Source organism: Eptatretus burgeri, chromosome 1 (genome assembly GCF_056783735.1).
Source record: "Eptatretus burgeri isolate ZD-2024b chromosome 1, Ebu_testis_v1, whole genome shotgun sequence".
NCBI classification, from domain to species: domain Eukaryota; kingdom Metazoa; phylum Chordata; class Myxini; order Myxiniformes; family Myxinidae; genus Eptatretus; species Eptatretus burgeri.
Window position 1 is genome coordinate 138,850,767 of NC_140961.1, and position 16,903 is coordinate 138,867,669.

The 16,903-nt window shown below is 50.3% G+C and overlaps 1 protein-coding gene across 5 annotated transcripts in view; it reads right to left on the reverse strand.

Annotated features, from left to right (window-relative positions):
• The window catches only part of CAMSAP1 (calmodulin regulated spectrin associated protein 1), a 132,914-nt gene that overhangs the window by 102,545 nt on the left and 13,466 nt on the right, over nucleotides 1–16,903 (reverse strand). For all 5 annotated transcript variants that reach the window (XM_085844830.1, XM_085844821.1, XM_085844836.1 and 2 more), the window contains exon 2: nucleotides 2,267–2,478. In XM_085844830.1, coding sequence (XP_085700956.1) covers nucleotides 2,267–2,474 — 208 coding nt within the window. In that variant the 5' untranslated portion in view covers nucleotides 2,475–2,478. The remainder of the gene's footprint in view (nucleotides 1–2,266; nucleotides 2,479–16,903) is intronic.

Here is a 16,903-nt window from a genome sequence, read left to right on the forward strand (position 1 = left end):
TCCGTTCTGGTGGGCGAGACGGTCGCTTTTGGCAACACGCGGTCGTTCGCACGCCGGATGGGCCAGAATTCGTAACAATATTTTTAAACCCTGCACAAACAGATGCCGTGCAACAACTGCAACAACCAATCAGCGTGTGAGGTTTTACTTCTACTATGGTATTCAGGTGGTCAGTGGCTAGTGGTTAAAATTAGTATTAGTCTAATGAAGCCAAGTTTAATTTTTTTTCAAGAGTTACAAAAATACAGTAGTGGTGTTTGGGGAGAAGGGAGAGATAGAGTGGATCATGATGTTTTGGGTGAGGCTGAACAGGGTAGAAATGGAATGATAATCACAGTTACCTTTAAGCTGAATTTATTTTAACTGGTACGGGCCCGTAGGTGAGTGCCAGTATGGGCAGCCCTCTCTCGCCCCATACTCTCATCCCCCCCCTTCCCGTCCACCTCTCTCGCAGATATTGGTCGACAGATAAATGGCCGTAACTTGGGAAATGCTCGTCCGATTAATATCAAACCTCGAAAAGGCACATCCGCAGGTTCCCAGCAATATTCCGGGCAAGTTTCAATCAGATCGGACCATCAATCGTGCAAAAAAATAAAAAATAAATAAATAAATAAACAGTGACGTCATTCATGACGTCATAGCACCGCGTCTTGTCATTGGTCGACAGATAAATGGCCGTAACTTGGGAACCGCTTGTCCGATTAATATCAAACCTTGAAAAGGCACATCAGCGGGTCCCCAGCAATATTCCTGGCAAGTTTCAATCAGATCGGACCGTCAATAGTGCAAAAAAACCAAATAAATAAATAAATAAATAAACAGTGTGACATCATAGCACCGAGTCTGTCATTGGTCGACAGATAAATGGCCGTAACTTGGGAACCGCTCATCCGATTGATATCAAACCTCGAAAAGGCACATCCGCGGGTCCCCGGCAAGTTTCAATCCGATCGGACCGGTGATCGTCCGGTTATTAATTTGGGGAAAAATTGGCATAAGGTGAGAAGGTGGAACGACACCTTCAACTGCCATATATACACCTTTTCAACACTGAAAAAGCAGTAAAATGGCCGTAACTTGGGAACCGCTCGTCCGATTGACATCAAACCTCGAAAAGGCACATCTGCGGGTCCCCGCCAATATTCCTGGCAAGTTTCAATGAGATCGGACCGGCGGTTGTCGAGAAACGGCGGTCGCAGGGACAGACAGACAGAGATTGCTGGAATTATAGATAGATACACTGTCCTTGTCAACACGAACAAACACGTGAGCTCAACGGGTGTTCAAACTTCACTCCACTTCATAAGGCATCATGTCGCAAATATTTATTACCACAGGCTCCAGAACCTTCTCCTGTGTGACATACTCCCTTGCACTATATGTAATCCCTATTAACACCACTCTCACCGATCTCAAAGACCTCACATTTCCTTATGTTAAACTACATCCACCAATCTATGAAGGGATCTCAGCTTTCGTGTTCAGAATGCCTCTCTCTGCTCTCTACCTCACTTCCAAGCTCCTTGTCATCTGCACATTTTGAAAACCTCTTATTAATAACCCCACTGTCCAAATGATTGATGCAAATTATAAATATCGGTCCAAGCCCTGATCCTTCAGGTATCCCACTACTTATCACTTCACAGGCACAGCCACTCTTTACTTCCAATCACTAATCCAGTTTTCAATTCAATTAGTTACTCTACGAGCCACAACAAAAAAACCATGACCTCAACTATTTGGTATCTTATCAAATACCTTCTGAAAGTCTCGATATGCTACAAACATTGGACTTCCTTCATCCATCCCAATCAGAAACGACTTCATAGAACAGCAATGCATTGTTAAAACATGACCTCCCTTTAATAAATCAGCACCAACTGCCTTCAATTCGTTTGGATTCATGCAAATGGCTTACCATCTGATCCCTAATTAACACCTCCAACATCTTAGCTTCCCTTCATTGGAGGGGAACAGGTCTATCGTTCTTCGATTCCTCTCTTAAATAACGGTTACATTTGTTATACTCCCAATCCTCTGGTACCAGTCCCAGATCCAATGCGATGGGTTAGAGTATTGGTTGACACGAGGTACTTGAAGCAAGCTAAACTATTTACTCTGCCATCTCCATTAAAAAAATATATATATTTCAATTGCAACTCGTACAATGAATACATTTCACACATGTAACAGCTTGAAGTAGAAGCAAAAATAAAGGCACAAAGTGAAGTGTTGTAAGGTAAGGAGGAGGCAATGTTCTTACCAGAACCATAGACCTTGCCAAAAAGCCAGGCCAGGGTTGCAGCCACTTTTGCACGAGAAGAGTCATAGCGTTCTGGAAGTACTATCTCAGGGACGTCAGAATCTGTGCCAGCATCTCTGCCCGACCCAGAATCCGTCGTGTGCTGCAATTCCCCGGCCCGCTCCAGTTCCCACATCTTGTTAGTTCCCCGTGACGCCGTGTCTGCCATGATGCTGAACCAAAAGACAGAGATGGACAGATATTAAAGAGGACGATGAAAGCACATTTGTAAAAGGCCAAAAAGGAGCCTTTTAGAAACAGCCTTGCAGGTAACAGAATTCAAAGCTTCATATCCCCAGATGAATCCAATCCATCTCAATGAAGAGAAAAAAAGCACTCGGTAGAGCACATACCTCCGCCAAACTGAACAGTTTACGTTTTGGATCCCATTGATAGGCTGGATCTGCTGACCTGAACCAAAATCTAATCAGCTTGTTCTTGTCATCTCATAATGCATCCACAACTTTTTGAAATATCATAACTAAAAATCATGTTTGGCCCCATCTCTCAATGGTGAAGAATGACTATCAGAAATTAAAAAAAAAAATTAAAAAAAAAACTCGTATCGAAAACCAGATCCGGATCTTCACTAAAATCTAATCAATTCGTCCTCAGCACGCACTCAACATGTACACCAAGTTTCATCCGAATTCGTCTATAACTTTTTGAGATACCGTGCTCACAGACAAACGGAGGTGAAAACATAAGCAGTCAGTGTGTGATACACCTCCCTATGGAACATGTCCAAGTGCTGCAAAACTGGAGGTTCTTGGAAATATTATGAAAGGGATTTGTGGTCCACATTGTTCAAGTATACAATTCAATTTGAATAAAGGTTTAGAGGTTCAATGAAGTCATATAAAATAAATTAATTCAGGTTTTTAACCACCATTTTACCCAGTTTATATTACACCACCTTCGCTAACACATTACATTAGTTATTCATCAATATTGTTTGTGTCCTTTATGACGTCATTAAAAAAAAGTTAAGTTTCCCATTTGGAATGATATTCAATTTTGATAAGTAGTTCCTCGATCATTAACTGAGAAGACGAACATGAATCAATTGCTTAACCCTGCTTTTCGCTTCGCATGCACAGGGTAATAAAAGCAAATAAATAAATAAATAAATAAATAAATAAATAAAAAAATGAAATGAAATGAAATGAAATCATCATTCAGAGTGGTCCACATGTCCTTCGACTCCTGCAAGGATATACATTTTGCATTATTGTGTTAGAGGTAGTCAGTTAGGACAGGCACAATCAAGTAACACTGGGCACATAGGTTCATGACGGGAAAGGGGGGGGGGGGGGAGGGTAATACTGTATATAGTTACAAAAATGATTTTGTGGAAAATGAGATGTTAATTATTAAATTTATCTTGTAATGAATGTTAGCACAAGTGTTTGGAACCCCAATTAGCAAAGACCAGGATTGCATATCGAAGAGGCTCATCACCCTTGCCAAAGGATACTATATAGTATCCCTGCTAGTATATACACACATATATACATATATATATATATATATATATATATATATATATATATATATATATATATATATATATATATATATATATATATATATATATATATATATATATATATATATATATATATACACATACATGTACATACATATATATTGTTGTGGGCCGGGGGTCGGTGGAGAGAACGACGGCGAGGTGGGGAAGTTTACGCCGTCTCCCACCGGTCTCTCCAGAATAACAGGCCGTCGCTCCGGATAACTCCGAAGCCAGCGGGTCGATTAATCGACCGTGAAACACCAATATCTCGACAGCGTGGCATAGGGTTAATTGTCTCGATCCCAATATACCTAAATAACCATGCAGTCTTGGCTACCGGGGATTCACGCCCTCAGGATGTCTTTCTCGAACCGGGTCACTCTACCGACTGCGGTCGAGTTCCAACTAGCGACTACCAACTCCAGCACGGTTGCAGCCGAGCGGAAACTGCCAAAGCTGTGCCGGCTGAGATTAACGGATTATCGGGGATGAAACCCCGTCTGACCTCAGACCTGGACCATGCTGGACCAAATAAAGAAAGGACGGAAAGGAGCTGGGAACATTTCTAATAATTTATTTACAATAAAATCAAAAGACAGAAGAGGCGAGACTTATCGCGAATATGCAATGCAGTATTTACAATGATGAAATAAACACTTAAACAATTCTACTTATAGATGGGCCCACATGCAGTCACACATAAAAATAAAAGAAACCCCAGAGTTTTTATTGGACCCTCCAGCCGATGAGACGAGCTGGGGGTCAGAGTTTGGATGGGCACCTGTGGGTCGTCGAAGGTCCCAGCCGCACGTGTGGGACTCGTGACTCGTGGCGGCAGCCGCGTGGAGCAATTGGAGCTCCGGGGTGGAGATCAGGGTCACGGACAGGACTCACCAAGGCTCCACGATCAGGCTGGTTCACTCACTCTTCAGCCCAACCACAGTCAACCAATTTGTCACCACTCAAGTACTCGAGATCTCCCAGCATCAACACCAACGACAACCGGGTCTGCTTGGGGATATATCTCCCCCCCACACGGGGAGGGGCCTTGGCGAGAATAATCTCGCTGTCTGACCCTCATTCGCCTACGGCCGCACCCTACCGGGGCGGAGCCGTGGCCCCTGTTCAGAGACCCCAGTTAGTCCTCCACATGGTTTCGCTCACGAAGAGCAACAGGGTCAACGCTGAAAAAGCCATAAAAGAACTACGAGCCGAGGACTGGAACCGCGAGGCCCCCTCTCGGCAAGTCAAGGTAAGAGCAGCCAACAGGTGGTGATGGCACGTGATAGGCAGGTTGGGTTATGCAGATGGGATGGATGTTGGTTGTTAGATGGCTTGTTGGAGGGTTCATTGGATGTAAAACCTAACTCAAGACATCACAACGCACACATTTAATCATCCCGCTAAATAAAAGGATGGGGTCCTGACTACACACGTACTTACTGCCATAACTAACTTTGGGACCTGAATGTTGAGTGTGCATTGTTTCCAGATTCGTAACAATATATGTATATTGTTACGGTTGTGGAAATTCGCAAACCACCATTCAGGTCCCGTAGGTGAGATATCTCTGTAAGTGCATGTGTAGTTAGCCCAAACCCGTTGTATAGAGGGAATTTATGTGATCCATCCGGGCTGCGACGCTTCGAGTTAGCCATTTTTTTGTTCCATCTTTTATTTCAAACAAACAGCATCTCAACAACCACGCCATCCCCACCACAGCACCAACCACACCACCTCCACCATCTACGCTACCACATCTTCGCCACTCGCCATTCAGTAGGCCCTGTGCGGTTACGATCTCTGGGAACAAACAAAAACCAACAACTATGCTCGGGAGTTTTCCCGCCTGTTTCTCCAGTCAAAATTCTCCGCGCTCGGTGTGGAGGAGGGGCGATGCAGGGGTCAAAGGTCATGTAGAGGAGGGGTCTGATTTTGGAGGAATAATTCCCTGGCTCGAGCCAAGACTGATGGCCCCGGCCCCCGCACGGCGCGGGGTGGAGGGGGAGCAAGAGGACACGCCCCCCTTCGAGAGGCTTCTCCAAGAAGCTCGAAGGGAGGTGAGGCCGAAAACGGGGCGGAGCGAAGGGCGGAGCCCCACGATACAAAAGGCGGACAGGACGGACCTCGAGAGTGGTTGGTCGAGGGTGGGTCTTCATGTTGGTCTTCTGGTTCGAGTCGCGAGCTTGTTGTTCCTGCCTTGCTTCTTTGATCCGTGCGCGAGCGCGGAAAACAGCGCCAAACAAACCCCGTCCGTTTCCCCAAAACCCCGTCCGTACCGTCGAGCGGACCACAAGAGCGACATGCGGCACGAGCTCGCGGACCACGCCGGAGGGGCTCGGAGTTGCGGTCGCAAAAGGAGGACTCGACGCGATCAGGGAAGTCGCACTTCCATTTTCTTTTGGGGTTTGGTGTAAATGTCTGTGGGTGGCGCTGTCCGTCAAGTAGTATTGTTTTAAGTGCTGCCGTATATTCGGTCGTAGCTCTGCATTGTTGTTGTTTTAAATTGATATATGTGCATTTCTGATTTTGTTGGCTGTATATGTGTGCTCTGTGTCTGTGTGAACTTGTTCCCCGTTTCGCTGCGTCCTTCTCTTTGTTGAATATCCATCTTGCTTCACGTAAAGGGTTCATCGTGGGCTGAATACGCCCGATAAGTAATCAGAACCGTCGAGGCCGACGATAACACCGCTCGGTTATCCCGATCGTACGGAACGGACCGCTTAAGCGGCCCGTGTCGACCTGCGGCGAGGTGCGATCGCCCGGTCTACCATCCGCGTGGGTACTTAGGTAGGTCGAGTGGCGAACAACCCTATCCCACGCGGGTGGCCGATTGGCACAATCGTAGTGAGGCCGAAAGGCCCACCTGTGACTAGCTCCCGGCGTTTGTCCGAGAGGGCCACGACAGAATTGTCCGTCTGGTGGGCGACGTGCCGCGATTCGAGTCACGTGGCCGATCGCACGCCGGCGGGCGCAAATTCGCGACACTGGTGTCAGGTCGTGGGACACAAACCCATCCCCCTCCTCGCGACACTGGTGTCAGAGAGCGGGAAAACAAACTCTCCTGTCTCCAGCTAAATTCACGGGAATCGGTCCAGGGGTGAGAGGAACGACCCCCGATTCCCTCTAAATTACGAGCGATTTAAATTAAGCCGTTACGAGAAATAAGATGGAGTCTCAAGGCGAGTGGGAGCCGGGGATATTAGAAATGGATTTAGAATGTGTAGAATCCATGACCCAGGAAGAGATCCCCGTGCAGGACGAACTCCCCCAACTAAACGCAGAGCCCGAAATGGGCGCAGCGGCAGAGGCCGCGGCGTATGACACCTCCCCTCCCCCTCACCGCCAAAACCCCCCGATCCTTGTCGAACCGAGTGCACTCGACCGGATTCTGCAGGCAATAACAGCGAATACACAACAAATGAACGAAATGAAAACGAAAATGGAAACAAGCACAAACGAAATGAAAGTAAATGCGCAAGGAATGAAGGAAGAAATGAAAACTGCGGGGTGAGACGCAGAACATGAGCCGAAGCCTGCAGGCGGGCATGAAGGCAATCGCAGCGGAGCTCAAAATGGCGACGCCACGTGTGGGGACGAACGAGCTGGAGGGGAGTGCAACGGTTGTCAGGCCCGCAATGGAGGCGGGTGAGGAGAAATTAATTAGGGTGACGGAGACGTGCACGAGGGAGATAAGACACGAGGTGAAAGGAATTGGGAGGGAGAGAAAAGAACAATTAAGACGGAAAGCAAGGATGAGGAATGCGGAGATCGTGAAAGAGCAAGGAGTGAAACAGAGGGAAGGACGGGAGCGACTTAAGGAGAAAGCAAGGTTGACCGACATAAAGATAAGGGAAAGACGCCAGAAAGAAGCAGAGACCAAAAGACACGAGGAGGCAACAGAAACTAATAAATGTACAGAGACACGTGAGATAGAGGGTGAATTGGACGGGGTGGAAGAAACTAAAGATGCACACGCACACACGGAGTTAGTGGAGGACAATAAGGGTGAGCTCGCGGAGCGTGTCGGGACCCGGTGCGAGCAGTTGGATAGCCTCCTTTGGGAACGGAGGGAGCCGCTATGCTCCCTTGTAGCGGATCTCGACCAGGTGAGTTCGGTCGTGCTTTGCGAGGTCGAGGGGACGGGTGCTGTGGACAGGTGCACGGAGAGCTTGGGGGGTATAGAGGCCCCGGAAACCCTTGGGGTGGCACAAATCCCCAGCGTGGTTGTCCCGGTGTGTGTGGTGCAAGGTGTGAGTGTGCCCACGTGTGCGGAAGCGACCCCGTGTGTGAGTGGTGTGGTGGCAAGTGTGCTGAGGTGCGTCCTTCCCTGCACGCCGTGTGTTGATGAGGCACCACGGGCGAGTTCCCCCGCGTGTGAGTGGTATGGTGTGTGCAAGGAAAACGGCATGAGTGAGTGAACGGCCGAGTGTAAGGAGAGAGAGACACAGCGTGTGCAAGGTCGCTGTGTGTAAGGGAGATGTCGGTTGGCATGCGGGAGCACGCAGCCGCGTCTCCCAGTGTGAATGTGATGGAGTGGTGTGTGAGCGTCGTGACACGCAGGTGTGCGTGGGTAGAATGGCGATGACAACGGCGACACATGAGGGACAAAAGCCGGGTTGCGGCTGTAGATGTTTTGAGAACCGTGCCGGGTTCACCCAGGAGCGAGCGCGCGGTCCGTGCTGTGCAACGCACGAGGCCGCCACGTGCTCGCTTGCGGGAGTGAAGCCCGGTCCGGAAATGCCAGCGGTGGATTTGCCGATCCCGCGGACGGACAAAAGTTTAGGCAGGTAAACGGATTTGGACCGGATGGGTTCTCCACACGAGCGTGTGTTCAGCTCCAACGGGCAAAGCACATGCGTTCGCGTGGGGAACCCCTCGAGACATGAGGCTTGTGTTTTTTTTATGCGCCGGGTGACGTCATGGCTGCGTGTATGGTTGGAATCCGGCAGGAGGGTGAATCCCTGCCGGATGGTACCGTCCAAGAGGGACAAGAAACGCGAACAGCTGCCATGACGTCACGCCAAAGGTGCGCGGCTGTGAATTGCCGCGCTGGTGTGCAGGTTGCGAGTCCTGGCCAAGGGTTACAAGGGGTGGATGACCCCCTGGCCAGGGCACAGGATGACACTAGCTAGGGAAGGGTTAGCTTAGCTCGACCGGCTCCATGGGGCAGGGGTAATTCCTCATGGGGCCCGTGGAATGGATTAGTTCGGGGGATTTTCGTTGAGCTTTAGGTTGGGAAATGGGAAATGACATTTTGGAGACAGTGACAGACTTTGAATGTGTAGTAGGGGCGTTGTTTAGCTACGTAGTGTTAAATGGAACGTGCTATAGAGTAAGGGATGACGTGGGAGCACGTGTTAGTTTGGGGAGGTAGTTAGAAGGATGGCAGAGTTCAGCGGTTTGTGTGTTGAAGAGTAGTGAGGTGAGTACATGTTGAGTGAGTGAGGCCAGCGGGTCTGTGTGTGTGGAGCGAATGGGGAATGCATGGTGCGATGAGTGACTCCCACCCAAGGGACCCCGGAGTCAGTGTGGAGTGAGTTAGTGGGTTAGTCAAATTAACAAAAATGAAAGTCGTTTTCTTGTTGGTGGGAAAGTCGGCTCGATACCCGTTTGGAGGGGTGCAGGAGCCCTGTTGACGGGCTGGGAGCGTGGCTGCGAAAGGTGAGTATCGCTGAGTGAGTACCCCGGGCACCAGGCTAGTCGGCCGCGGTAGGCCAAGGGCCCATGGGGGGCTGGGATAGCGGAGTGGACACGGGTGCGCCCGCATGGTGTGGGGGCCTGGGGCGCCATTAGCCACGTGGGCAGTGTTGTGGGCACGGGTGACCCTCGGAAAGGGGCCCGGGAAGCCAGCCTGCCACGTGAGCGTTTCAGGGGAGTCACCAGGGAGGGCACTCCCGGTGTTTAAGGAGCTGGTAGGCTCGGAGGCAGTGTAGTGCCCGGGGGTGCCATAGCTGGAGAATCGGCAGAGGGTAGTGCCTGCCAGCCATGAGACCGTGTGAGGGCACGGGAAGAAAATTGGGGGGCAAGGCCCAAAATTGTAAGGACACCAACACGGGCGACAGGAATCTGGGTTGATAGAACCAATAGTTTAAGCGTGAGGCGCTTGTTGGAAGGCCCGGGGTAGTTTAAAGGTAAATGGATAGGGTAGATTAGGGAATGTACCCCTCCGCACCATCCATCCCCTCGCTCTTGTTGTGGACCGCTGGACCCACTTTGTGTGAGAGATCGCTGAAGTCTGGGGAGGCCATCTTGAGGCTTCGTTGGGCCTCGACACAGGACGCAAGCTCTCCCTTGTTCCCCTCCGGGAAGGGAACGTGGGGGTTGGGAGTAAGCTCAGTGACGAGATAGGTTAGCCGAACAAGGACGATAAAGGGGATTAGGGGGACGATTTTTTGTGGGAGGTAGTGGGAGGTAGAGAATTTAAAAAAAAAAAAAATTAATTAAGTTGGGGCTAAATTGGGTTTTACAAATTAAGGGGGTGGGTATGGACAGTGACAGGCAAAGGCGATAGGTTAGGAGGGAGACCGGAGGGTAGGTCCGAGCCCGCCTTCCGAGTGGCCAGCACCACCGCACTCCCCCCACCGACAGGCAAAGGCTGGCCAGCGTCATCTGCTGGCTGTGTTGCTTCAAGGCCTGTGCCGGCCCACTTCATTTGCCGGCTGTGTTTTGCTGCGAGGCCTGTACCAGCCGGATCGTCTGCAGCTGTTTTCTGCAAGGCCTGTGCCGGCCAGGTCATCTGCCGGCTGTTTGCTACAGCGGCCTTGTTCTGCAGGCTGTGGTTGCCTTCTCACCTTTGCCATTCCATGCCCACTGCCCATGTTCACCAGCCCCGTTCAATTTTGATTTGTCCCCCTGTTCATTTTCATGTGCGCCAGGATCAAGGCAACAGTTTGCAAGCTGTTGGCAGCGCATCACGGGACCGCATTGGCGGCCCGTGCAACGTTGTTTGCTGCGTCAGATCGTCGCGCGTGCTGCAGGGACTGCCCTGTCGGCAGCCGCACAAGGAGACTGCATTTGCGCAGCCCATGCGCCGTTGTTCACTGGGTTCAACTTAAAAGGGGGAGGCCTTGGACTGCGTGCGAGCAGCCGGCCACGTTCCCTGCCACCTGCATTGCCTGAGCCAGAGACTGCATGCGAGCAGCCTGGCTCCCTGTTAACTGCTTTTCTCTTTGCCTTTTTCCTGCAGAGTCCATTGATCCTGGGCCATGGTTTAGTGTAATATTTGCAAGTGAAGATGTACTGTACATATGAGTGCGCCCCCGGCATGTCTGTCTCGCACCGGCAATTTTATTTAAGTCGTCCGTGTGAGTGGGTTTGTTTAGTTAGTTACTCAGCCCTCAGGTTATTTATTTTGGGGACACGAATACCATGAATGTCGCACTCAGGGATCCGAAGGTAAAACGTACCAGGGGAGAACTACACATGATGGCACACGAGAATTTGACGACTCGGGACGAGTCTGTAAAAAGGGAGGGGTAGTGTTACGGTTGTGGAAATTCGCAAACCACCATTCAGATCCCGTAGGTGAGATATCTCTGTTAGTACATGTGTAGTTAGCCCAAACCCGTTGTATAGAGGGAATTTATGTGATCCATCCGGGCTGCGACGCTTTGAGTTAGCCATTTTTTCTGTTCTATCTTTTATTTCAAACAAACAGCATCTCAACAACCACGTCATCCCCACCACAGCGCCAACAAAACTACAACCACGTTACCTCCACCATCTACGCTACCACATCTTCGCCACTCGCCATTCAGTAGGCCCTGTGCGGTTACGATCTCCGGGAACAAACAAAAACCAACAACGATGCTCGGGGGTTTTCCCGCCTGTTTCTCCCGTCGAAATTCTCCGCGCTCGGTGTGGAGGAGGGGCGATGCAGGGGTCAAAGGTCATGTAGAGGAGGGGTCTGATTTTGGAGGAATAATTCCCTGGCTCTGAGCCAAGACTGACGACCCCGGCCCCCGCACGGCGCGGGGTGGAGGGGGAGCAAGAGGTCATGCCCCCCTTTGAGAGGCTTCTCCAAGAAGCTCAAAGGGAGGCGGGGCCGAAAACGGGGCGGAACGAAGGGCGGAGCCCCGCGCTACAAAAGGCAAACAGGACGGACCTCGAGGGTGGTGGGTCGAGGGTGGTTGGTCGAGAGTGGGTCTTTAGGTTCGAGTCGCGAGCTTGTTGTTCCTGCCTTGCTTCTTTGATCCGTGTGCGAGCGCGGAAAACAGCGCCGAACAAACCCCGTCCGTTTCCCCAAAACCCCGTCCGTACCGTCGAGCGGACCACACGAGCGACACGCGGCACGAGCTCGCGGACCACGCCGGAGGGGCTCGGAGTTGCGGTCGCAAAAGGAGGACTCGACGCGATCAGGAAAATCGCACTTCCATTTTCTTTTGGGGTTTGGTGTAAATGTCTGTGGGTGGCGCCGTCCGTCATGTAGTATTGTTTTAAGTGTTGCCGTGTGCTCGCGTATTCGGTCATAGCTCTGCATTGTTGTTGTTGTTTTAAATTGATATATGTGCATTTCTGATTCTGTTGGCTGTATATGTGTGCTCTGTGTCTGTGTGAATAAAGTGGTTGTGTGAACTTGTTCCCCGTTTCGCTGCGTCCTTCCCTTTGTTGAATCTCCATCTTGCTTCACGTAAAGGGTTCGTCGTGGGCTTAATACGCCCGATAAGTAATCGGAACCGTCGAGAACACCGCTCGGTTATCCCGATAGTACGGAACGGACCGCTTAAGCGGCCCGTGTCCGGAGTCGACCTGCGGCGAGGTGCGATCGCCCGGTTTCCCATCCGCGTGGGTACTTAGGTAGATTGAGTTTGGCAAACAACCCTATCCCACGCGGGTGGCCGATTGGCACGATCGTGGTGAGGCCGAAAAGCCCACCTGTGACTAGCTCCCGGCGTTAGTCCGAGAGGGTCACGACAGAATTGTCCGTCCGGTGGGCGACGTGCCGCGATTCGAGTCGCGTGGCCGATCGCACGCCGGCAGGCGCGAATTCGCGACAATATAATATATACAGTACTTCTACCAAGTTTGATTAAAATACCTTCAGCTGTTCTCAAGTATCACAATTTAACCTGACATAATCACTGACCCTTGATGCCAAAAATAGAATCAGTTCATCTTTGCATCATAATATTGTTGTGGTTGACGAAATTCGCAAACCACCATTCAGGTCCCGTAGGTGAGATATCTCTGTAAGTATATGTGTAGTTAGGCCCAAACCCGTTGTTTAGGGGGAATAAATGTCATTCATTCGGGCTGCGACCCTTTTAGATAGCCGTTTTTCTTTTACCATCTTTATTTTGGACCAGCCGCCATTACTACCACCACAACCACCACCAACCACGTCTCAACAGCCATCACACAACAACCACCAACCGCAACGCCTTTTCACAACAGCCACGACCCTTGCCGTCACATGTCGCTCTCGCAACCATCGCATCACCGCCATTCCTGCGCCGCTTGTGGGCACCGATCCTGGACCCGTACAGGGCGCGCACCGAGCAGCGGGTGCAAAAACACCAGCCTTTCCGAGAAATCGGATCAAGAACGATTCACGCCCACTTCTGTTCCGTCCTATCAGCGAGCGTGGGGCGATTTGGCCCGCCTCCAGGTGCGTCGGAGTATAATCGCTATATGCAGATTCGCGGATCAAGAATCATTCACGCCCACTTTTCCTCTGTCCAATGGGGAGCATGGCTCCGCCCCCGAGCGATTCCTGATCCAAAAATCTGCATATGATTTCTCCTGTCGCACTATAAAGCGCCGAGCGCGGAGCAAATCGAGGCAGTTGGACGGAGTTGAGAAGAGTGGAGAGTGGGAGAGTTGGAGAGTTGTGGCGGCGGCAGTTGGAGGCAGTTGGGAAGAGTTAGCAGTTGGACGGAGTTGAGAAGAGTGGAGAGTGGGAGAGTTGTGGCAGCGGCAGTTGGAGGCAGTTGGGAAGAGTTAGCAGTTGGACGGAGTTGAGAAGAGTGGAGAGTGGGAGAGTTGGAGAGTTGTGGGGGCGGCGAAGGCAGTCGAGAGAGTGTCTGTCGGGGTCCGGAGAGGCTGGAGAAGCCAAGGATCCTTGTGGAGGTCGGCGCTCGTGTCAGAGTCGGGGAGCTGCGGAGAGGGGAGGCCGGTAACGCGATCGAGGTCGCGGTGGAGTCGCTCGTCGCGGGACCCAAGCCAGCGAGATATCCTCATTCCCCCGAGCATCAACAACCCCCTCCTGTTTCCCCCCCGCGCTGAGATAGTGTGAGAAGGGGGCCCCGTTCCCACCCCATTCCAGGCAGTGCCAGCGAGGCCCGCGGAGTCGGGGCGCCGCCGCCATTTTGCGGCTCATCACCAGACGGGTAGGCTCGACGCGGTCTCGGCCCCAGGCCCATCTGCCCCCTCGTCGTTGAGGGTGGCCCCTTCCTTTTTATTTTGCTTTGAGTATATGTGTTGTCGGCACCGTCTGTGAAGTAAAACTGTATGTGTTGCCGTGTGCTCGGTAGTCGGTAGTAGATCTGCATTGTGTCTCTTTTGTTGCATTTGCTTTTTGTGCAGAATTGTCGTGTTACTTTTACATTTGCTTTTGGTGTATAATTGTATACGTGTGCTTTCTGTTTGCCGCGGAATAAATGTGCTTTATGTTGAACTGTTTTTCCCGTTTCGCTTCGTCTTTTCTCTAATTGAATCTCCATCTTACTTCACGTAAAGGGTTGGTCGTGGGCTAAATACGCCCAATAATTAATCGAACTGTCGAGGTTGACGATAACACCGCTCGGTTATCCCGATAGTACTTAACGGGTCGCTTTAAGTGGCCCGTGTCCAAAGTCGACCTGCGGCGAGGTGCGATCGCCCGGTCTACCCTCCGTGTGGGTACTTAGGTAGGTCGAATTTGGCGAGCAACCCTATCCCACGCGGGGGGCCGATTGGCACGATCGTGGTGAGGTCGAAAGGCCCACCCGTGACTAGTTCCCGGCGTTAGTCCGAGAGGGTCACGACGGGATTGTCCGTCCGGTGGGCGACGTGCCGCGATTCGAGTTACGTGGCCGCTCGCACGCCGGCGGGCGCAAATCCGCAACAATATATACTTATACCAAGTTTGGGCAAAATCCCATCACTGGGTCACAAATTAGAGCAGTAACAGACTTTTTACCTGATGGGACGTGCTCTGCACGTCTGACCTTTGACCTGTTGACCCAATAATGTAATCAGTTTATATTTACATTATTATACATACTTGTATCAAATTTGACTTGGATTCCTACAGCTATTTTTATGTTATCACAGTAACGAAAACCCATCACGGATGTACAAGCCGAAAACACGTCTCTGGCGACTGTCAGCGGAGGCATTTTAAAATAATAAATAAATAAATAAATAAACCATCCTTTGCCTCAAAGTGTAGCTCCACTCTAGGCCAACAGGTATTGCAGGAGTTGGCAGTATTCAAAAAGGCATCTTCCAGTGAAATGCATTGTGATCAAAGAGCTGTAATTGAATTATTGATGGCAGAGAAGCAATCAGTAGGTGAAATTCACAAACGGCTGAAGAACATCTCCAGTGACGACACAGTGGATAGATGTACCATTGGCCACTGGGTGAAGCAGGTAAAGACGACCTTTCTGACCAGCCACGTAGCGATCGGTCATCCAGTGATGACACCAGACATCATTCAATGCGATGAGGACACGATTCAGCAGGATCGACGGATCACCTCAAGACAACTATCGCAGGATTTGGAAGTCAGTGCAGCCAGTGAGAACAGAATAAGTGACAGTTTGCGTGTATTCTAAAGGTTTGTATGAAATGGGTGCAATCACCAAACTGGAGTGCTCTGCACTCCCAAAACGCACCACCGTTCAGCTTGGGTTTAGTTCCATGAGACCATCATCATTCCAAAACACTGAAGAACACCCTGCGAAAGTTTGTCATCTGCAAAGACGCTGTCACATGTGAAGTGAAGTCGTAGCTCCAGCAAACAAGAGGAAGAATTCTACCGACAGGGAATGCTTGACTTGACTTTGGTAAAGTACGGGAAGTGATCAAAAAGTTCTCGGACTTTATTTACTGCAGAGAAATGAAGGGTACGATAGAGATATTGGTGAAGTGGCATTGTGGGCAACACTTGTTTGCATCAAACCTCTGACAGGAAGCCACCATCTTGTCTTGAGTGGCACGCTGTTTTGTGCAGACGTGTTCATTTTGACGTCACGTTGTAAAACGTGCGGACTTGAAGGAGCAACGTGTCTGAAACTCGGTAAGACGACCACAGAAAACGAATCGAGACACGAGTCGTGGTAAGAGACGAATGACTATTCGTGAAGTCGTGGAAGAAGTTCGCATCTCCTACCGAACTTGCCAAACGATTTTGAGTTGAGATACGGCAACAAGGCGGGTCTCGGCAAAGTTAGTCCTGAGAGTTCTCACTCCGGAACAGAAAGAACATCGCCTCACAATGTCTCAGGAACTCATTTATCGTGCAGGGAATGACGACAACTTCCTGTGCAGCATCATTGCAGGTGACAAGACTTGGGTTTTGGGCCACAACCCCGAGACGAAGACTCGGTCATCTCAATGGAAGACCTCGTCGTCACCTTGACCAAAGAAAGCAACACAGATACGCTCAAATGTGCATTGTGCACCAAGTAACAAGTAACGCTCACTAACCCTAACAAATTGTGCACCAAGAGCATGTTCCACAATGTCAGATGACGAAACATTAGTTTAATTTGGTCATTCTGAAACGCCTAAGAGATGCAGTTCGACGGAAGCCGCCATGAAAAATGGGACAGAGGTTTGTGGACGTGGCATCACGTCAATGCGCCGGCACATTCAACACTCTCCACACCAGAATTATTTGCCAAGCACGACATTCAAATGGTTTCCACAACCACCATAATCATCAGGTTTCGCACGAAATGACCTTTTTTTCTGTTCCACCGACGAAAACTCGACCTGAAAGGAAAGACATCTATTTCACGATGCGCGAATCGTTGTTCGGAATGCCACCCCAGGAACCGAAAGCGATCACAAAAGAGGAGTACTGGAGATGCTTCAAAAACACAGGACTGCTGGAATCATCGTTCTCAATCAGGAGA